Here is a 23,685-nt window from a genome sequence, read left to right as displayed (position 1 = left end):
ATTGGGTATGACTCTAATATCTCCACTCTCACTGAGGAGAAACTTGGCACCTCACAGAATATTTAGAGAAAACACTAAGAGGAATGGAGGGAAAAATGCTGGGTATAATATGGAGACAGGGACCAAGCTTTATGGATTAGGAACCAGTCATATGTTAGAGATACTTCAATGAAGATTAATCCCTTCACTACGGCCGGTCCAAAACAGTGCCCCACGCTGTATCCAAGATCGTTGCGCGTGGCAAATTTCAAATGTTGCTATTGAATATAACAAGTTTTCAGCCATAAACTCAACAAAATCATCATGTATTATATATGAAAACATGCAGAATTAAATGGTACACATAAAGAAACATAAACTAAATGATAATTTTGAGATGTCAGCATAAATATAGAGATAAAATAACTCGTTTATTGGCTAAAGCGAGCGAGGACACAGTATGCATGTCCTCGGATATGGTATGGGGCACACAAGGACGCAATATACACGTCCTCGTGTTGAAGGGGTTAAGAATAAGAAATGGCCTTGAGAAGGTTAACATCATCTCAAGAACAGTTAATAGATGAAAAACAAAGCAACAGTGGCAATCCAGAAATTGTAGATGTCAGGGCAGACAGTGGACCATGTGAAGAGGTGAAATTAGACCATTTGCCGGAGCAGGGTGGCGCACACTAACATCACTCAAAGTGGAGGATGTTAGGAAAGAGCTTTGTCCTGCAATGTGATAGTAATGGTTGAATGTAATGATGTTGATAATGATAATATCCCTAACAGCACTGGAATAGGGTCCCGCTGATGATGTTACAATGTGTCAAATGAGTAATAAATGAGAAAATATTTTTTATAAACTATAACAATAATAAAAACCAAAAATAATACAAATAGAGAAATGAAGAAATACAAAAAGTACAAAAGTTTGAGTAATCAATAACAAATAAATACCAATAAAAAAGTATCATGAGCGAGGGCTAAAAATGGAACCAAGAACAAAAGATATTTAACCTGGTAGCAGCGACGGGCCAAATTTGTGGCTTTACCGTGTAGCAGCGACGGGCCAAATTTGTGGCTTTACCGTGTAGCAGCGACGGGCCAAATTTGTGGCTTTACCGTGTAGCAGCGACGGGCCAAATTTGTGGCTTTACCGTGTAGCAGCGACGGGCCAAATTTGTGGCTTTACCGTGTAGCAGCGACGGGCCAAATTTGTGGCTTTACCGTGTAGCAGCGACAGGCCAAATTTGTGGCTTTACCGTAGCAGCGACGGGCCAAAATTGTGGCTTTACCGTGTAGCAGCGACGGGCCAAATTTGTGGCTTTACCGTGTAGCAGCGACGGGCCAAATTTGTGGCTTTACCGTGTAGCAGCGACGGGCCAAATTTGTGGCTTTACCGTGTAGCAGCGACGGGCCAAATTTGTGGCTTTACCATGTAGCAGCAACAGGCCAAATTTGTGGCTTTACCGTGTAGCAGCAACGGGCCCAATTTGTGGCTTTACCGTGTAGCAGCGACGGGACAAATTTGTGGCTTTACCGTGTAGCAGCGATGGGCCCAATTTGTGGCTTTACCGTGTAGCAGCGACGGGCCAAATTTGTGGCTTTACCGTGTAGCAGTGACGGGCCAAATTTGTGCCATGATATAAACCCCCAAAATAGATGATACATAATCTGATCACAAATGCTTTGATATATATTATGAAATGGTTTGTGTGAGGGGTGATTTTTTCTCATTTTTCTCGCTTGGAGGGACCATTAAGAAACATGATCCCCGCTGCTACTGGGTTAAGGAAAATACTATATTATCACCATATATCATATAATTATTATCATCATGAAAAATTACAAATGAAAACCTACTTTGGGTTTTTTATGTAATCATCCATGAACTGCATATTCCATCTGTAGGTGCCTTGGGCGGGGTTGATGCTGGCGTAGAGAGTCTGCTTCAGCTTGGGGTACATAGCAGAGAATATCTCATGGTGCTTGGACTGAAACAAGATATTTTGACACATGAAAACAGCTGTGAAAAATGTACCACACTTCAAGAGCAGAGAAAGCAGTCTGTTCATATCATCTTGTGCAACCACTACATAAGAAAACATAATTTTATTTTGTTCTTTACCTTGAGAAATGAGCAGGAGGCATAGAGATCATATAGGTAGGAGAAGACCACTCGCTCAGGGGAGGTACATTCTGAGGGATTGGCCTTCACTAGACGACACAAGCCCTCAAAAATAGCCGAGGTTTGTTCCTGGGAGACTGAAGACAAATGTGATTCAATTACTCAACGTTCTGCTGCAATGGTAAAGAACGTTTAAAAAGAAATTCAACTCTCAATCCATTTATACTTTCACTTTAACCTGGTAGCAGCGACGGGCCAAATTTGTGCCATGATATAAGCCACCCAAAATAGATGATGCATAAACTGATCACAAATGCTTTGATATATATTATGAAATGGTTTGTGTGAGGGGTGATTTTTTCTCATTTTTCTCGCTTGGAGGGATCATTAAGAAACATGATCCCCGCTGCTACCGGGTTAAAAGTGAATGCCAAACTCAGCATGTATGTATATAACTTTATATGAATGCCAACTTCATTTTTACACAAGATACAAATGGCACCTACTTTTCAAAACAATATGAATTATGCTAAGTGTGAAAGTATTCTGAAATATAGTATTTGACGGTTTCTAAGACGCACTTTTCTTCCCAAAAAATGTCCCAGAAAATCAGCATGCATCTTAACAGGTCAGTTTTGGGTTACTGGCTAGTGAAGTTTTAGTGCTGCAGTGGCATTTAAATCAAGCCGTAAATATCTCTGCAAATGTAAACAATGTGGCGATCACTTCTACAGCAACAACGGCAACTCTTTTCTCAAGTAACAATGTATGACAGCAGTATTTACCACTACTTCATGTAAAATAACACCAGTCAGGAAGAAACTAGAATTACGATGAAGAATGGCAAAAAAAAAAAAAAAAAAATCATGTACAAAGTTTATACTCATTACCCCTCTGACAATATTGCTGTCTACACCATATTTGTTTATGTCTGAAAGAAGGACTCTCAAGTCTCTAAGGAGGACCAGTTCTGGCGGGTCCCAGCAAATATTAAGGTTTTTAAATGTAAAATATTGGGATTTATTAAGGATATGAATTCAAGGCCTTTATTTTTTTATCGCTTGTCCCCTGCCATTGTATCTTTTTAGTTTCCTGGTGCTACTTATGTATCCTTAGTTGTATAATCACACTCTGTCCTGCCTGGGGGTTGGGATGGCATGCTCCTCCCTTCTCCTTTGTTGTTTACTTGCAACAATAAACTATCAATCAATCATATGAAACTAAAAATGACCTGATAGAGGGGAGGGCTATGAATGTCAGGGGAAAACCCTTCATCTGATATTCATAGTTTAAACCCATCTTTTTTTAATCTTTTTTTAATGCCTGTCTAAATTGAAGTGCGTCTTACAACCCCATGCATCTTACAAGCAAGCTGTCAAATATGGTGTACCTAAATAAGAAATCTATTTTTACCTTGGTCAATTGCCAAACTAAATATTTTAATTACTAGGGGCAGAATGCTTAAACAATTCGCCGCCCGGGCACACACATTTTGACAAGGCTTTCGTAGGAGTTGTGGGCATTTCCAGGGGGTAGTTTGATGACCCTGGTGGTAGTGTGACCCTTATTCCGTACCTTGAACCTAAAGAAACACTCATGGGGGACGCGATTAACCTCCTTTTTGGTCTTTAGAAATTATTGATGTAAGGGAAGGAAGCGTCTAAGCATACCAGCCTAAGAAGCAAACATTTTAGACTCACCTAACAAACAGCAATGGTACTTCCTGAGTACCCCTACCACATGAAGCAGCAGAGTGGGGCAGTACCCGATTGCCTGACATCCTCGCTCCACCAGCTGAGCCTCTATCTCACTGACCTCCTTGATCATCTGTACCATAGACAAGAAATGTTTAATACTTTTAGAAATGTGAAATCACACTTGATAAACCCTAATCAATTTTGGATGACTTGTATATCCCTTTTGGAGTGTTATATTTTTGAGGGGTCACAAATGATTTACTTCCTGAAGGTCTGATTTTCCAGCTCAATGAGAAATTTCAATAACAAACCTGGATGCAGAGCTCAATGAGGCCATGCACATTGAGGGCCACCTCCATGAGATCCATGAGGAAGGCAATATGGTCATGAGTTGGCAGATAGTTAGACATGCCAGAACCACAGCCAGATAGCATTTCCAAAACCTGGAAAGACAAGGAAATATAGCTCTCCATTTTGGGGTCAGAAATTATAATCAACATAATTGAATGAAACATAAATTAACCCAGTAGCAGCAGGGACCATGTTTCTTAATGGTCCCTCTAAGTGAGAAAAATGAGAAAAAATCATCACCCACACAAGCCATTTCATAATATATATCAAAGCATTTGTGATCAGTTTATGTATCATCTATTTTGGGGGGTTTATATCATGGCACAAATCTGGCCCGTCGCTGCTACACGGTAAAGCCACAAATTTGGCCCATCACTGCTACAAGGTAAAGCCACAAAGTTGGCCCATTGCTGCTACACGGTAAAGCCACAAATTTGGCCCGTCGCTGCTACATGGTAAAGCCACAAATTTGCCCCGTCGCTGCTACACGGTAAAGCCACAAATTTGCCCCGTCGCTGCTACATGATAAAGCCACAAATTTGCCCCGTCGCTGCTACATGGTAAAGCCACAAATTTGCCCCGTCGCTGCTACATGGTAAAGCCACAAATTTGCCCCGTCGCTGCTACATGGTAAAGCCACAAATTTGCCCCGTCGCTGCTACTGGGTTAAGATAAACTTTGTTCTGTTAAAGCATACTGAATACAGGGAGTCTTACCAGGGAGGCCACGGTGCTGGTGATGTGGTGCTGGTCAAAATATGATAAAGTACAGAAGCGGCTGAGGATGTTTTCAAAGTTGAACTCTCCACGTGATGATTTCTTTACTTTGCCTCCTGAAAAATTGGTTGTATATGTACAATTTGTCACAATCGTCTCACTTTTCTATTACTGACATAATGACTATACTGTAACAAAGGGATAAGTTAAGGAAATATAGCTTAGGGAGGTACCAGTTTAATATCAGTGGCTAGTTGGTTAATATCTTAAATAGTAAAAAAATAAATAAAATAATATTCTCACAGATCATATAAGCATTAAAACAAATCCACTTTACCTTCAGCAATATCGTTGCTACACTTTTTACTGAATAGTTTGCATATTTCTTTGGTCAGCTTCTTCACTGCTGCTCTTGCCTCGTCTCTCGCCTTGCCCACTCCATAAAGTAAAACATAGCGCTGGAAGAACCATACATTTACTGGCAAAACAATTTTCAACAATAAAAAAATTGCAATCTTAGAGTTTATTCCTTTCTAAAAATGTATATACAACAGACATGCAGCCCTTCGTCATCTAGCAATACTACTTATTTACATAACACTAACATTTTAAAATAAATGTTACGTGAAAAATTATGTCAAAATATTCAAATGCTCTAACAACCACTATCATATTGTTATTAACATTATTATTATCATTATCATCATTACTGTCACTATTCTCTTTGGTACTTTATTTTTTTTTCTTTCTGTCCAAGTGATTTCTCTTCAAGTATCAAATTCCACATCATCTCTAACATTTGTTGGTAACTTTTCCCACGCCACTCTTACAAAAATGATTGCTCTGTATTATTCATCTTTATTTGCCAGACAACAATCCAAACAAGATGCAAAATTCTGGGATAGATGCAACACTGCCTAATTATTGACCTTTCTATTACAGTCTTTGCTTTCTTAAATACCTCTCTCTCTCTCTCTCTCTCTGTTTCTTAATGGTCCCTCCAAGCGAGAAAAATGAGAAAAAATCACCCCTCACACAAACCATTTCATAATATATATCAAAGCATTTGTGATCAGATTACGTATCATCTATTTTGGGGGGTTTATATCATGGCACAAATCTGGCCCGTCGCTGCTACACAGTAAAGCCATAAATTTGGCCCGTCGCTGCTACACGGTAAAGCCATAAATTTGGCCCGTCGCTGCTACACAGTAAAGCCATAAATTTGGCCCGTCGCTGCTACACAGTAAAGCCATAAATTTGGCCCGTCGCTGCTACACGGTAAAGCCACAAATTTGGCCCGTCACTGCTACACGGTAAAGCCACAAATTTGGCCCGTCGCTGCTACACGGTAAGGCCACAAATTTGGCCCGTCGCTGCTACACGGTAAGGCCACAAATTTGGCCCATCGCTGCTACCAGGTTAAACATATACTTAACTCAAAATCTGAACTGGGGAATTTGTATCTCATCTCTTGCTAAATCAGCTTTGCCAAAGTCATGTGTTCTGTAAAACCTCCAGCAGTTATCCCTTCCCTCCAAGATGCTATCCAACATAAGAATGAAAAAGTCTGCAAAAGGCCAGTAGACCTACACAAGGAAGCTCCTATAAACCTAACCCCACCTAATTCACTAGCCATGAACTTATTTAACCCGTTAGCAGCGACGGGCCAAATTTGTGGCTTTACCGTGTAGCAGCGACGGGCAAAATTTGTGGCTTTACCGTGTAGCAGTGACGGGCCAAATTTGTGGCTTTACCGTGTAGCAGCGACGGGCCAAATTTGTGGCTTTACCGTGTAGCAGCGAGGGGCCAAATTTGTGCCATGATATAAACCCCCCAAAATAGATGATACATAATCTGATCACAAATGCTTTGATATATATTATGAAATGGTTTGTGTGAGGGTGATTTGTTCTCATTTTTCTCGCTTGGAGGGACCATTAAGAAACATGATCCCCGCTGCTACTGGGTTAATCATTTCTTGAATGTATCATTTATATTAGCACTCACAACATGACTGCCAAGTCTGTTCCACTCATCCACCACTCTACAAGTAAACATATTTTTGCCTATGTCCTTCCATAATCACTGCCTGCCTTCACATGGAGTAAGCATCTCATATGTGCAGGGAAGGGGGCTCGACACACACAGCCCTCAGGGACAGTGCAATAATCAACAATAAAATGTCAGCTATCATTTCACTACCTCCTCCTCCTCCTCCTCCCCATTTTCTTCTGTCTCCTAGTTTCTTCATCATCGCCGTCCCCATACTGCCTCTTATTAATGAATGGTACAGCAAGAAGAGGGAGTGGGTTAGTGGGGGAGGTACAGGCGGGGAAGGAGAGACAGCAGGGGCGTAGAGTTGTAAGTAATAAATGAGTTATATATACTTTTCCCTAATGAAACTTGTCCTGCACTAGCTTTGGTTGACTGGGATGGTCCTTTACCTGGTTGATCTCATGCATGTAAGCATCGTCTTGTGGGAGTGGAAAGTGTTGGGCATATACCAGGTGTCTGGGAGGCCGTTGTTTGCCCTCCCCTCCAAGATCCCCTCTCCCTCCTGACCCTGACTCTTCCAAGCTGGTGTTGACTGCAATCTTCTGTAATATCTTCCCGAGGTCATCGTCAATGTTGTCAGTACCATCCTGAAACAGAACAAAGATGAGGAAAAGATAACTCAGGAGATATCTACCCATCTCTACTTTACCACCTTACCAATGGGTGGTCTTTATATCTATCTATCTATCTGTACCTACAGCTCCTTGTTTCTTTACAGAAATTTCCCTTAACCCTTCCGCACCGCTCCCGTTTACCCGACCCGGGCCCGTGTACCGCTCGCATGGGTATCACTGAAAGGGTCAGACATGAGGTGCCAGCCTTGTTCCTCCACTGGCTCCACAGTGTCTGAAAACTCATCACTGTCATCTACTAAGTCACTATCACCACTTTCTGAGGCATCATCACTATATTCTTGAGTAGAAGCACCTGGCAGATATTCAGAGCCAGACTCTGAACTACTGCTGACCGACATAGTGGTGGTAACGGCGGCCTGCAACGGTTGTAGTGAGTCCAAGATGGCCGGGCTAGGGACACAAGGTGATATAATCCTTCTCTTATAGAAGCCAGACAAGCACTGAGTGCCAAATGGCAGCCCTGAGCCAGCCAGCCTCGAGATGCAGTGACGTCTCGTGACGTGGCAGTCACTGATTTACTTGAGTGATTGTGGGCGGAGCTTCAGGGTATCTCCAGTACAAAGTACCGCCCCCTAAACACAGTGTAATACACCATACCGCCCGTATTTACCCGCCCTTTGAAACAATACAAAATTTCACGTACACCCGGACGTGACGGTTTATCGTAGTGCATCCCTATCATGTACATGCATACATACCAGTGCTGAAGGGCTTAAAGAGAGCATAAGGGCGCCTTTTTAACGAATATCTGAAAAATTAACAATTTGAAAAAAAAAAAATAATAATAAAATAAAATAAAATAAAAACAGTCCATGCCTCGCCCACCCTACAACTCCAAGCCCGGGGGTTTCTCTGGGCAAGTTCTCCATGCAGGCCCCTTCTCATCACCATGTACCTCCTCCACTCTAAGACTGTCTCTTAGAGAAACAATCTGATGAGCAGGGTCAGCTTCTGGGTGGTGTGCCACATACCCGAATAGCCAGAGATGGTGTTGATGAACTATGCAGGTAATAAATGTCAAATCAGTCTCATGGAGCAGTCGCCGGTGTGACACAAAGTCATTTCAGCGACACCCTGTAATTCTGCACAGACACATAATACGAAAGGCATCAATCTAGCTCACTAAATCACTATTCATGTCTCACAGCCATAGAGTAAGGCAGGGAGGACAATACTGTACACAGTATAAGGTGTTCCTTTGATCAATGCTGGTCAATGGATAACTCCAGGATGTAACTCTTTTTTCAAAATGCTCTTCTTATTTATAACTTATTGCTAGAAATTATCTGAAACTCGTCAGTGAATATCTCACTACAGGTATGTATATAAAATTCATTATATTTTTAATACATTTTTAAGCAAACAATCAAAATGGAGCCATGGTCAAATGCTCCCCACAATATACATTAATAAGCAAACTTTGAAACCTGTGATCAGACAAAAAATTTAAAACTTTGAACATAATAAAGAAAAGGTATTGAGGGTTGGTGCTAGCCATGAGGAATGAGTTTGCAGATGTTTTAAAGAATAATTGTTTTCTGGATTAAAATTCACAGTGCTACTCTGTTAGTTATTACATATCCTGGTTTAGCTTGGTGAGATTCTTGACTTCTGCTGATAAACTAAGCACCCAGGGATGTCTACTTACTTCTTTCTTTTCCCCAAATGAAGAGTCAGCTTTGAGGTCAGGCGTTCCTGTGGCAAGGTCTCCTCGAGAGATGAGCGTACACATGTAAGTGTCGTGACTAAACACATCTTGACGAATCAACTCCGAAAACAAGAGTACCAAGTTGCCAAACTCCTGCGATCTGACAGACAATGCATTCTCATCTGTAAGAAAGGAAAACATTTAACCAAGTTGTCACTTTACTCTGAACAGAAAAATATGGAAGACATTAACCCAGTAGCAGCGACGGGCCAAATTTGTGGCTTTACCGTGTAGCAGCGATGGGCCAAATTTGTGGCTTTACCGTGTAGCAGCAATGGGGCAAATTTGTGGCTTTACCGTGTAGCAGCAATGGGCCAAATTTGTGCCATGATGTAAATCCCCAAAAATAGATGATACATAATCTGATCACAAATGCTTTGATATATATTATGAAGTGCTTTGTGTGAGGGGTGATTTTTTCTCATTTTTCTCACTTGGAGGGACCATTAAGAAACATGATCCCCGCTGCTACTACCAGGTTAATACAAAACTAATGGCATCACTTGAAGAAAGCTCACCGTAAACAGGTGCCTGGGTGTCCAAAAACTTCAGCAACAATCCCTGAAAGGTGCATCCCCCCGGTGTTGCCATCTGGTTTGAGGTCACAGAGTCTTTTTCATCTGGCATGTCATTTTCAGCTTGTGACAGGTTATTTTGTCTCTTCTCTAGGAGTCGAGCAACTACCAGGGCTCGGTGTTCTCCGCAGCGCTGCACCGAGACGGCCCACTCACATAGCGTCCTCACGATCGCTTCATCGCTGTTGTTGGCCGCATTGTTGCTGCTGCTGCTGCTACTACTGTTGTTTCCAGGATATGCACTACTGCTACAGCTGCTGTTGCTACTTGGATTCTCATTTGTTGTTTCCTTCGAGGAACCAAATATCTTGTTGTAGAGAGTATCAAGAGAGTTATTGGAGTCAACTCGATCAAAGCAGTGCCGGTCAAGGGAGTCCAGAGCACCAAGCACCCTGTTGATGGTGGATCCAGCCACATTAACGGCATACTTATCCAGTGACCATCTGTTCTCTGCGGCGCGGCTTCGCTGGCGGATGTGTTCCTCCATCATGCGAAGCTGTGCCCTGACGTGCTGGTTGTTATAGCGTGGGGGCATGGGCAGGTCTGAGGGAGGGCAGGGAAGAAGGTCCAGAGGGGAGCCAGTGAGCCATGACGATGCCTTCCCTTCTCCGGCATTGTTCCATACCATGGCAGTTGGGCAGTCAAGTGTAATTGCCTGTGGGTGGAATGAACATTAATGTCCCTAATACTCTAAAGGTTACAGATTTTTTTTTACATAGGAATAAACAAAATATGCTAACTTTTAATGCTTTACTTGCCCTTTAAATATTGCAATAAATGGCAAAAGTTAAACTATTTTTACAATTCCATGTAAATGGGTTAAATATTGTGCATGCAGATGTTACTGCTCTTTTAGCAAGAGTAGAGGAGTAACAGCTTAGGAGGATAAGAAATTTCAAAGAAGTTTGTTGTGATTATGTTGGAAAAAAAGTCAGGTTAAAAAACTGGAAGAGGATTGAAAGTGGGAAGTAATGAAGAGAATGAAATCATAAATTTGAAGGCTTCCACTGTGACATTGTGTAGTGCGGTGACGGCCTGATGAACAAGCCTCCCATAACCCACTTAGCCAGTGGGTACCTCTTTGGCCGACTCGGTAAGGAGTGGCTCTCCCGTCACGCTGGTCGCGGGTTCAATCCCAGGCAGCCGGGGAATACCCTCTCCTTGTTTTGATTAATTTCTCGTGTGTTTCGATACACACAGAGGACGTGTTGGGAAATAGAAAGGATGGAAAATAAGCTCGTGGGGCATTACAATTGGATACAGTGAAAAAGCTTTGAAAGGACTAAAAAGAAGTAAAGCAAGAGAACATGACTTTATATTAGACGTAATAAAACTGTAGGCAATTTCATACATTTGAAAACCAGCTCAACTATGTAGAAAATGTTGTCAGTTACAGAGTTCCTTGAGTCTGGAGGAATGCCAAAAACATAGACAAAAAAAGGCAACCTAAAAAATTCAAGGGATGACCGAGCAATAAGTTTCCTCCGTGTAGCTTACAAATTTTCTTCTACTAAGCTAACCACAAACAAACAAGCCAAGGAACAAGCTGGATTTTAAAGTGGATACTCAACAACTGATTAGATTCTTGTAAAATAAAACTGATTTGAACTAAAAGATGCAACTGCCAATGTCACTAATAACAGTGAGGAGACAGTAAAGGTCACAGAAAATTTCCACATCAAATTCTACAAGAGTGATCAAGGTGAACAGGAGAAAGGTGGCGAGGAGAATGGTGTGCTGAGCCTGGAAGTTCCAAGTGTAAGCAAGGATGAATTTAAGAAGCCTCTGTAAAGAATGAATAGGGTTAAAACAGGAGGAAATGGCCAAACTAAATAGCTCATCACAGATTCAAGCAATTCCACACATAAAAGGTTTGCTAAGCTATATACAAAATACTTGCATAGTCAGTGTGGTTGTAAAAGGGAAAATTATTGTTTTTGTGGTCACAATGTCAGTAGTTTATTATTTCAAATAAAGAATGACAGCAGTACTTTTTACAAGGAAGAGTATTTTGGCTTAGAACCAGTTGAACTCTTTTACCATGCAAAGTAATCTCACTATTTTGGCAGTACAGGTAACTCGATTTACGCGAGTTTGGTTTACGCGTTTTTTAAATAACGCGTGGTCCAAAATCCAAATAAATCTTTAATTTACACGTTTTTTTCACTTATGCGCGATATTTTATGGAGTGGCCACCAGATGTTTCACGCAACTGGACTCACACGGCGCCGCGGCCACACAGCTGAGCTCAGTTCTTCCCGCGCGCCACTTGAACAACAATACAGTACCCACGCTGCCACGCTACTCAACAACAACAACACCCTCGCTGCTGTGCTACCACGAGGGGAAGGGCAGCCAGAGGAGGAACCATGAGAGGGAGAGGAGTCAGAGTGATACAGTAGGCAATAAAGGTACAAACCGACCTCTTGTTTGATTTACATTGTTTTTGATTTACACGACCTCTTCAAGGACACAATACTCGCATAAATCGAGAGTTACCTGTATAAGTTTTGGAGCCAATTTTTCCATTATCAATTAATTGCCAAAACTGAGATCAAGGCATTCATTACCATATTCAAAGGAATTTTTCTTACCTGCTAAATACAACTTTCTATTTTTTTTTTAAAATGGACTCAATACCACTGCTATTCTGTTTATCAGTGCAATGAATTCAATTGTGCAGGATTAATTTTTGTGGCCAGTATGGTGAGAGATTTGCTGTGAATTTTAGCAAAGAGGAGCCAAGCCAGCAGTTGATGAAAGTGATGATTTTGTTGCTGCACCGGGCAATGAGGAAGAGACCAAACTTTACTCTTCTTTTCCCCAGTAGTAAAAGTTCTGTCATGTATTCAGGTCAGCTTCTTAAAAAATAGAGGATACACTGGTATTTTTATTTTTTTACAACGAAGGAGACAGCTCAAGGGCACAAAAAAAAGGAAACAATAATAAACAAAAAGCCCGGTACTCGCTGCTCCTAAAAAAAATAATCAAAAGAGAGGTCAATCTTGGGAGGAGAGGTGTCCTGATACTGATAAGTGGTGTTGGTGCTCTTCATGGCCACTGTTTCAATAATGTGTCATGGGTAGGCGGTGGCTGAAGTGATAGCGTACTGGACCCACATTCGCCGCGTGATGGACGACGCGGGTTCGAATCCTCACGCTACCACTCGGATTTTTCAGTCACCGCCGAGTGGCTTAAAACTACCCACATGCTGCCCTGAAGACCACCCATCAACCCGGACTCTAGAGGAAGCCGTCCAAGCGAATCAAGAACGAGTTCCGGGGGGCAGCATGAGCCAATGCAAGATGGCGCCACTATAAACACCCGCCTGCGCCAAAACGGGCTGGGCCGACCATCAGGCCCCACCTGGAAGAAGCCTTGGGCCGACCATCAGGCCCCACTGGGAAGATGCCTACCGGCGCATTAGGCAACAACGTAAAAAAATAAATAAATAAATAAATAAATAAATAAATAAAATAAATATATAAATCTATCAATAAAAAATCTGGTAAATTTTTTTTTATTGAAATATGTTGAAGACATTTCAGGATATGGCAGGGGCAGGTCAATCTGGATGAGGAATGCAGCGTCCTCAACCTCCCCAAGCTGTCTTTCCTTCTCTTTCTCTCTCTCATGTTTCTGCTTCTTCCTTTGGGTAGCCGGGGAATTAATCCTCCCAGGGGTCCTGCGTCCCTGCCCTATGGTGAGCAGACAGTCCAGCCCCCAATCTGGGCTGGTTGGGGAGGTATTTGCACCCCCTCCCCCTACAAATAACCTTACCCTTGCCAAAGTCAAATAAAAAAGTAGAGGTCAGGCCCTAATCTGGCCTCGCTGGGAGGCTTTATCGTGCGGCAGGCTTCCCCAATGCATCCGCATCCGGGGAGCCTGCCGTCAGTGACAGGTGCAGGGCAAAGCCAATGGGACCCCTGCATCTCAGAGGAGGAAGGATCCCCTAGTCCCTCTTTTTGTTTTGGGGGTGGCCGGGGTGGTGTAGAAGCTGCGCCCGCCCGCAAAACCAGACCCGGGGTTAACCTTCGGAGGGCTCTGTATGTGGGATCCTGGAACATTCAGAAACTCTCAGATGATGAGCGATTGCCCTACCTATTGAATGAGCTCAGAAGGCTGAGGGTGGACATAGTGGCACTCTCTGAGACAAGGAGGCCTGGCAGTGGCGAGATCAGTAAGGGGTGTTACACCTTCTACTGGTCCGGCATGGGCAATGGCTTCCGTCTCATGATGGTAGCATTGGGCATCTTCAGCCAACTCCTGCCATGTGGTTGAGGTGAGGTTGCTCCGGTTGATGAGTGTATAATGTGAGTGAGGCTGAGGCACACACTGGGCTTCATGTCTCTTGTTGCAGTGTACGCCTACCAAGCTCCTACCAAGATGCGTGAAACGGAAGAAAAGACGTTCTACACCAAACTCGACTCCATATTAGACCAGTGCCCTCCCCAGGACACACTCATTGTCCTGGGTGACTTCAGTGCTACTACTGGCACTGACAGGGTTGGCTACGAGCTATGTGTTGGTTCCCAAGGTTCTGGTACCAGGAACATCAACAGCTCTCTCTTCTTGAATTTTTGCAACATCCTGGGGGCTGAGAATTGTGGGTTCTTGGTACCAGAGACCAGAGGTGCATCACTGGACTTGGTACAGTGATGCCGGAGGGGTAGCCAAGGAGATGGACCACATCCTTGTAAGTACTCGTTGGAGGATCCTCCAGAACTGCAGGGTTTACCGGAGTGCTGAGTTCTTTGCAACTGACCACAGGCTTGTTGTTGCAACACTCAAGCTTCATGGCAGGTCATGAAGAATCTCGAGATGCAACGCTATTCTGTTCCATCTCAAGAGGCTGAAGGTCCTGGCTCACATATGCATATAACTCAAGTTAGTCGATAGACTATAGCATAGTTCAGGACAATGGTGAGTCTCGCCAAAACATCTTAAGGTGGACTGGCTTGGCCCACGGTGTTATGGACTCGCTCAACACAAGTATATGGTGCTGTTGATACCTGTGCAGAAGAGCAAAGATCTGGATCTTCAAGTCCTTTGTGCTCCCTGTCTTACTATATGGCTTTAAGACATGGACACTAAAAATTGGGGCTTGGAGAGGTGGATTGATGCCTTTGGTAATAGGTGTCAACACAGAATCATGGGATATCGCTGGAATGACTTTGTGTCAAACCGGCGACTACTCCGTGAGACTGATTCAACATATATTACCTGCATAGTCCACCAACGCCACCTCCAGCTATAAGAGCGTGGCACATTACCAGAAGCTGAACCTGCTCATTGGGTTGTCTTTGTAAGAGACAATCTTGAGTGGATGAGGTCAAGGGGACACCCACGGAGTTCATGGCTTGAGCAAGTCGATAAATCCTGCCGGGAGGTACTCAGGACAGGAAGGTGGCCTGCATGGAGACTCACCCAGAGGGACCCCCGGGGCTTGGCATCGTAGGGTGAAGCGATGCGTCCCCCAGCGTATATCCCCATTGACTGATTGATTGATTTCATTGATATGGAACTGATTCTAGGGTTCATAACAGCAAACACATAATGTACTAATGATTAGCATTTTGTTCCACTATTTTTCAATACCATAAAAAAATGTTAAACAAAGTAGTTCTTGCAAAGGATGCTAAACAAAGCAGTTCTTGCAAAGGATGCTAAACAAAGCAGTTCTTGCAAAGGATGCTAAACAAAGTAGTTCTTGCAAAGGATGCTAAACAAAGTAGTTCTTGCAAAGGATGCTAAACAAAGTAGTTCTTGCAAAAGATGCTAAACAAAGTAGTTCTTGCAAAGGATGCTAAACAAAGCAGTTCTTGCAAAGGATGCTAAACAAAGTAGTTCTTGCAAAGGATGCTAAACAAAGTAGTTCTTGCAAAGGATGCTAAACAAAGCAGTTCTTGCAAAGGATGCTAAACAAAGTAGTTCTTGCAAAGGATGCTAAACAAAGTAGTTCTTGCAAAGGATGCTAAACAAAGTAGTTCTTGCAAAGGATGTTAAACAAAGTAGTTCTTGCAAAGGATGCTAAACAAAGTAGTTCTTGCAAAGGATGCTAAACAAAGTAGTTCTTGCAAAGGATGCTAAACAAAGTAGTTCTTGCAAAGGATGCTAAACAAAGTAGTTCTTGCAAAGGATGCTAAACAAAGTAGTTCTTGCAAAGGATGCTAAACAAAGTAGTTCTTGCAAAGGATGTTAAACAAAGTAGTTCTTGCAAAGGATGCTAAACAAAGTAGTTCTTGCAGTTCCTTATCCCAGGGTTAAAGTATCATTTAACAAGGTTTTTCATTACTTATCATGCTTATCTTTCCTGCAAAAAAAAAAAATGACAAATGTATGTGTGCAGTGTAACTGTGAAATGAAATCAGAAATTCTGGGAGAAATTATGTAAAATCATTAAAAGAGATGGTGTCAACCGCATAACCTACCCTTCGTATGCTTTTCAATGGTTTGGTATTTTGAGATTTTGTATTCTGTGAGGAAATGTGCCGACAATATTCTTGCAGAGTGCGAGAATGTTTAATGAAGAGATTTTCTATTCTCTTTTTCTATTACTCTCTCGGTCCCACACATCCTCTGCGTGTATCGAAACATATGAGAAATTAATCAAGACAAGGAGAGGGTATTCGCCGGCTGCCTGGGCTGGGACTGAACCCACAACCAGCGTGACGAGAGAGCCACTCCCTACCGAGCCAGCCAAAGAGATACACCCCTGGCTATGTGGGTTATGGAGGGCTCGTTCATCAGGCATAGTCGCCGCACTACAAATGGACTATTTTTATTACCTGAATGAAGCAGGAGGTTGCCCGGACAACTGGGCGGTGCTGGTGACATGACAGCAATTCCTGGAAGGTGGCCATCAGGGGGTTGACAGTGGGTCCAGCAGGCTGATTGTTACCTGTTGTCTGAGAACTCACATTTATCCTGAAATTAAAAATATGTATGTTTTCCAATATTATCATCCTGGAAAACATCCCTTTTGAAAATTAAATATTATGCTGTGCTATATTTGTCAATTTTTTGTAGAACTAATGAAATAACTTGGATAGCCTGCTTCAATTCCTCCACCCAATGTTTGTTAGAAATAAGGAAATGATGAAGACAATGACATAGTACAAATGACAATCAATACAAATCTCCTCCGTATCTTGTATATACAGGTAACTCTCGATTTATGCGAGTTTGGATTACGTGTTTTTTAAATAACCCGGGGTCCAAAATCCAAATATATGTTTAATTTACACGTTTTTTTCACTTATACGCGATATTTAATGGAGTGGCCACCAGATGTCTCACGCAACTGGACTCACACGGCGCCGCGGCCACACAGCTGAGCTCAGTTCTTCCCGCGCGCCACTTGAACAACAATACAGTACCCACACTGCCACGCTACTCAACAACAGCAACACCCTCGCTGCTGTGCTACCACGAGGGGAAGGGCAGCCAGAGGAGGAACCACAGGAGGGAGAGGAGTCAGAGTGATACAGTAGACAATAAAGGTACAAACCTACCTCTTGTTGGATTTACATTGTTTTTGATTTACACGACCTCTTCAAGGACACAATACTCGCATAAATCGAGAGTTACCTGTACTTATAATTGCTAATGTGCAAAACAGTAACCTCTCTGACAGGAACTACCATGCAAACTATGTGACAAAGAAACAAATAGGCATAGTAACTCTACTAACCCATTACTGCTTGGATTAACAGGTGACTGAGGTCTTGGTGAAGAATAACCTGAATCGTGGCAGAGCTGTGTCAGTTTGGCAGCCGAGTAGTGCGCCAACTTGCGGGAAAGATACTCAGATTGTGTTATTTCATCCAAGTATTGTAGAGGCAAGGGCAACACCACCCTCATTACTACATCGTGTTCTGGTCCTCGCCAACGCACAAATGCTTCAACAACCCACTCTAAAAGCTCCTGACGATCAAGGAGCCCTTCCTGTAAGATCAAGAGATAAATCATTAGTTATGGAATATACTCCACAAGCTATAGCAATGTTCTTTTTAACCCGGTAGCAGCGGGGATCATGTTAATGGTCCCTCTAAGCGAGAAAAATGAGAAAAAATCACCCCTCACACAAACCATTTCATTATATATATCAAAGCATTTGTGATCAGATTATGTATCATCTATTTTGGGGGGTTTATATCACTGCACAAATTTGGCCCCTCGCTGCTACACGGTAAAGCCACAAATTTGGCCCCTCGCTGCTACACGGTAAAGCCACAAATTTGGCCCCTCGCTGCTACACGGTAAAGCCACAAATTTGGCCCGTCGCTGCTACACGGTAAAGCCACAAATTTGGCCCGTCGCTGCTACACGGTAAAGCCACAAATTTGGCCCGTCAGCTACACAGTAAAGCCACAAATTTGGCTGCTACACGGTAAAGCCACAAATTTGGCCCGTCGCTGCTACACGGTAAAGCCACAAATTTGGCCCGTCGCTGCTACCGGGTTAAACTAACATGCATATTCATATGAGTAAAGTTAGGAATTTGAGAAGTATTTTATCAGAATTATACAAATGCAGCAATGAAACAAATTAATTCAATTCAGGTATTTCAACTGCATTAGACATATTTATATTTGGGAGGCAACAGCAAATATCCTACATAGTGTAAGGCAAGAATCTTAACTTAGTGAAAAAAACATTACCTTACCAGAGAAAATTTTGATTAAATTTTATAAAAGTTTTTGTTGCCTTTGGGAGTAATAAAGCCTTTAACCCAGTAGCAGCAGGGATCATGTTTCTTAACGGTCCCTCTAAGCGAGAAAAATGAGAAAAAATCATCACTCACACAAACCATTTCATAATATATACCAAAGCATTTGTGATCAGTTTATGTATCATCTATTTTGGGGGGTTTATATCATGGCACAAATTTGGCCCGTCGCTGCTACATGGTAAAGCCACAAATTTGTCCCGTCGCTGCTACACGGTAAAGCCACAAATTTGGCCTATCGCTGCTACAAGGTAAAGCCACAAATTTGGCCCATCACTGCTACACGGTAAAGCCACAAATTTGGCCCATCACTGCTACACGGTAATGCCACAAATTTGTCCTGTCGCTGCTACACGGTAAAGCCACAAATTTGTCCCGTCGCTGCTACACGGTAAAGCCACAAATTTGTCCCATCACTGCTACACGGTAAAGCCACAAATTTGGCCCGTCGCTGCTACATGGTAAAGCCACAAATTTGGCCCGTCGCTGCTACATGGTAAAGCCACAAATTTGGCCCATCGCTGCTACATGGTAAAGCCACAAATTTGGCCCGTCGCTGCTACATGGTAAAGCCACAAATTTGGCCCGTCGCTGCTACACGGTAAAGCCACAAATTTGGCCCATCGCTGCTACACGGTAAAGCCACAAATTTGGCCCATCGCTGCTACACGGTAAAGCCACAAATTTGGCCCGTCGCTGCTACACGGTAAAGCCACAAATTTGGCCCGTCGCTGCTACACGGTAAAGCCACAAATTTGGCCCGTCGCTGCTACACGGTAAAGCCACAAATTTGGCCCGTCGCTGCTACACGGTAAAGCCACAAATTTGGCCCGTCGCTGCTACCGGGTTAATAGAGCAGAATTATGATCTAGGCACGCTTAATTTTCATGATTTATATTCCTTTCAGTACTTTTCAAATGTTTCAAATTCCACTCAACATGTTTTACTTCTAACAGGTTTACAGAGTTGACCATCACTTCACTTCCAGGCAGTGGCCGACTAAGCCAAGACAAGTCATGCATCTCATAACTGCTGATGGTATTCTGTGTCTTGCTGCCATGGAGTCAGTATATATTGTTAGCTTTGCACTGTACTTTCCATCGTGTGTTTGTTGCCAACCATCACTTTGGCATAACTGAGAGTATTACAGACATCTCAAAAATGGCTCCCAACACCAGCCAGTTGTACAAGTGTAGTGCGGCGATTATGCCTGATGAACGAGCCTCCCATGACCCTCTTAGCCTGTGGGGTACCTCTTTGGCTGACTAGGTAAGGAGCGGCTCTCTCGTCACGCTGGTCGTGGGTTCAATCCCAGGCAGCCGGCGAATACCTGATCTTGATTAATTTCTTGTGTGTTTCGATACATGCAGAGGATGTGTTGGGAAATAGAGGGAAAAAGAGAAAATATGCTCTCAGGGCATGACACAAGGACTCTAGTGCCTATACATTATTTGCTGCAGATTTTCAGTTTTGATGCCGTGTAAAATAAAAAAAGACCATCAGCAGAAAGAATCTGTAAAAGAGGCGCTGGAGATGAAAATAATGGCCAGGCATTTACAAGACCCATTAAAATAATGTTTTTATAAGGAAAACAAAGAAATTTTTTCAAGCACAGGAGGCAGTACAGGGCAAAAACACTGGAAAAATTGTGTAAAAGAACTGCTCCTGAAATGAGGACAGTAAAAGACCCAGTCATGTTCAAAACATTTGGAAAGGTGTCTTAAGGGGACTGTCTGCTGGAAATATTTGGAAAAAAAGACAAATATTCCCAAAACTTCTCAAATGTTCATGTGTCTCTCAGCCTCCTTAGGCAGTGGCTGACTGGTAGTGTGCTGGGCCCGCATTCACCACGTGATGGACGACGCGGGTTCGAATCCCCACACTACCACCTGGGATTTTTCAGTCACCGCCGAGTGGCTTAAAACTACCCACATGCTGTCCTGAAGACCACCCATCAACCCGGACTCTAGAGGAAACCGTCCAAGTGAATCAAGAACGAGTTCCGGGGGGCAGCATGAGCCAAGAGAAGATGGCGCCACTATAAACACTTGCCTGCGCCATGACGGGCTGGAGCCGACTACCATCCAGGCCCCTCAAGAAAGCCTACTGGCGCTATAGGCATAGATGTAAAAAAAAAAAAAATAAATAAATAAAAAAATAAAAAATAAATCACATAATGCCATGCTTTGTGTTGGCATACGCTCACACATTGGATTTTCTTTTCCATTGTGTGAAAACCACCACCATATTCTTCCATAAGGTATTTACAGGCATATAGAAACATCTGGTAACCCTCCTCACATGCATATAAAGCCATTGAGTGATTCAGTGGACAGCAGTCAACACATGTTTCAGAACAGATCAAGACATCATACAGTCCATGGAGGTGGGAGGAAGTTGCTTACAAAAAGAAAGCTAAGAAGAAACTTAAGTTCAGCAAGGAGTATGAGCCAGGACATTAGCGAACCTGGTGACAGTGGGAGAGGTTAAGGGCCATATTTTTAAACATTTCTGCGCCCAAGAACACCTAATTTACTAGTCTTTCGTTGGAGTTTAGGGCATATCCAGGGGTACTTTTATGACCCTGGTGGTAGTCTGAGCCTTCTTCTGTACCGTGAACCTAAAAGAACACTCATTAGAACTCGATTAACCTCGTTTTTGGCCTTTGGGAGTAGTTGGTGTGAGGGGTGGGAGCATCTGACAATACCAACCTATGCCTCCTGATTCCCTCGCCTTTGGGCAAATACAGCACAGTGGAACCTAAGATAACAAACACCTCTCATCATGAACAAATACAGCACAGTGAAACCTCAGATCACAAACACCTCTCATCATGAACAAATACAGTACAGTGGAACCTCAGATCGCGAACACCTCTCATCATGAACAAATACAGCACAGTGGAACCTAAGATCACAAACACCTCTCATCATGAACAAATACAGCACAGTGGAACCTTAGATCACAAACACCTCTCATCATGAACAAATACAGCACAGTGGAACCTTAGATCACTAACACCTCTCATCATGACCAAATACAGCACAGTGGAACCTCAGATTGCGAACACCTCTCATCATGACCAAATACAGCACAGTGGAACCTCAGATTGCGAACACCTCTCATCATGACCAAATACAGCACAGTGGAACCTCAGATTACGAACACCTCTCATCATGAACAAATACAGCACAGTGGAACCTCAGATAACAAACACCTCTCATCATGAACAAATACAGCACAGTGGAACCTCAGATCACCAACACCTCTCATCATGAACAAATACAGCACAGTGGAACCTCAGATAACAAACACCTCTCATCATGACCAAATACAGCATAGTGGAACCTCAGATTACGAACACCTCTCATCATGAACAAATACAGCACAGTGGAACCTCAGATCACTAACACCTCTCATCAAGAACAAATACAGCACAGTGGAACCTAAGATCACTAACACCTCTCATCATGAACAAATACAGCACAGTGGAACCTTAGATCACTAACACCTCTCATCATGAACAAATACAGCATAGTGGAACCTAAGATCACTAACACCTCTCATCATGAACAAATACAGCACAGTGGAACCTTAGATCACTAACACCTCTCATCATGAACAAATACAGCACAGTGGAACCTCAGATCACTAACACCTCTCATCATGAACAAATACAGTACAGTGGAACCTCAGATCGCAAACACCTCTCATCATGAACAAATTTTCCGAGTAAAAACGTCTCACTTGCTTGAGTGTTACGCTTCAAAGTAGAAGTGCGTGCGTATGAGTGTACCAGTGTCAAGGCATTCAGGGTTCGGGATTGGACTCAGTGTTTCAGAGTTCGGTTTGACCCCAAATACGTGGAGAGGTGTGAGGGCCGCGTCTGTGGTGTGGCAGAGTGGAAGCGACTGGCGACCTGAGTGCTTCATCTGTGGATTGGCTGGGAGTGGACTGTCTTCCCAGTCACAGCTTAACCGTGCGGAGGACTGTTCCAGACTTGTGACTGTCTGTCCAGCGGTACTGAACTGACGGGACTAGAAGACTCCGTTTGTGAGGGTTTGAGAGGGGCACACGGCCACTCCCACCTTTCTCCCGGTGAAGTGCTCATTAGCCTTGGGTTCTATGTCTGCTCTTTTGACTATTGGGTGTCAAATTTTCCTACTTAACCTTTCAATATGTTGATTGCTTGTTATTTACTGACTTAAAGGTGACTGATTTAAGTGTTCTTCGAAAGAGTATTTACAAGAACATAAGAACGTAAGGAGTCTGCAAAAGGCCAGCTGGCCTATACAAGGCAGCTCCTGTACACTCAACCCCACCTTACCTCACCATCCATGGCTTTATCTAACCTCTTCTTGAATGTATCTACAGTATTGGCACCCACAACATGACCCCCAAGCCTGTTCCATTCGTCCACCACTCTATTGGTGAACCAGTTCTTGCCTATGTCTTTGTTGAATCTGAATTTGTCTAACTTAAAACCATTGCTACACGTCCTACCTGGCTCTTTTACTATTAAAATCTTATTGGCATCCCCTTTATTAAAGCCCTTCATCCATTTATAGACTTCGATCAAGTCTCCTCGCAACCTTCGCCTTTCTGTGTAGATTGAAATGCTTCAGCCTGTCTTCATAAGGCAAGTTTCTCACCCCCTGAATCATCTTTGTCATCCTCCTCTGTACAGATTCTAACATCTTGATATCCATTCTATAGTAGGGGGACCAGAACTGAACTGCATAATCAAGATGAGGTCTAACTAGTGCTAAGTAAAGTTTGAGGATGACTTCAGCGCTCCTGTCAACAAAACATATGTTCATGATCTCAGCTATTTTGCCCTTAATGGCAATTTTAGTGTACATAAGTGCAAGACTGTGACCCTGCAGCAGGATAGACTGACTGAGAACATGATTTCATTAGCAATTCTGTGCCGAATTACACATTTCAAGTGCCAATATTTTTATCAAACATAATTTTAGGATCTCAAGATATCATTATAAGCTTCTTAGTCACCATATATTGTATTTAACCTCTTCACTACGAGCTGTCAAATCGCGCGCCCTTCCCATATCCGAGTACTATACCCGAGAAGAAATAAAAC

The 23,685-nt window shown here is 42.9% G+C and overlaps 1 protein-coding gene across 1 annotated transcript in view; it reads right to left on the bottom strand.

The window, feature by feature from the left end:
• Positions 1–23,685, bottom strand: part of LOC127002326 (mediator of RNA polymerase II transcription subunit 12-like protein) — an 83,732-nt gene that overhangs the window by 43,384 nt on the left and 16,663 nt on the right. The window contains exons 7-17 of the mRNA XM_050868145.1: positions 17,547–17,800; positions 16,642–16,780; positions 9,797–10,508; positions 9,219–9,400; positions 7,325–7,522; positions 5,215–5,335; positions 4,878–4,993; positions 4,122–4,253; positions 3,814–3,940; positions 2,114–2,250; positions 1,849–1,979 (exon numbers count right to left, since the gene is read on the bottom strand). Coding sequence (XP_050724102.1) covers positions 1,849–1,979; positions 2,114–2,250; positions 3,814–3,940; positions 4,122–4,253; positions 4,878–4,993; positions 5,215–5,335; positions 7,325–7,522; positions 9,219–9,400; positions 9,797–10,508; positions 16,642–16,780; positions 17,547–17,800 — 2,249 coding nt within the window. The remainder of the gene's footprint in view (positions 1–1,848; positions 1,980–2,113; positions 2,251–3,813; positions 3,941–4,121; positions 4,254–4,877; positions 4,994–5,214; positions 5,336–7,324; positions 7,523–9,218; positions 9,401–9,796; positions 10,509–16,641; positions 16,781–17,546; positions 17,801–23,685) is intronic.

Source organism: Eriocheir sinensis, chromosome 23 (assembly GCF_024679095.1).
Source record: "Eriocheir sinensis breed Jianghai 21 chromosome 23, ASM2467909v1, whole genome shotgun sequence".
NCBI classification, from domain to species: domain Eukaryota; kingdom Metazoa; phylum Arthropoda; class Malacostraca; order Decapoda; family Varunidae; genus Eriocheir; species Eriocheir sinensis.
The sequence above is the reverse complement of the archived record's forward strand: the minus strand, read 5'-3'. Positions and strand labels throughout refer to the sequence as shown.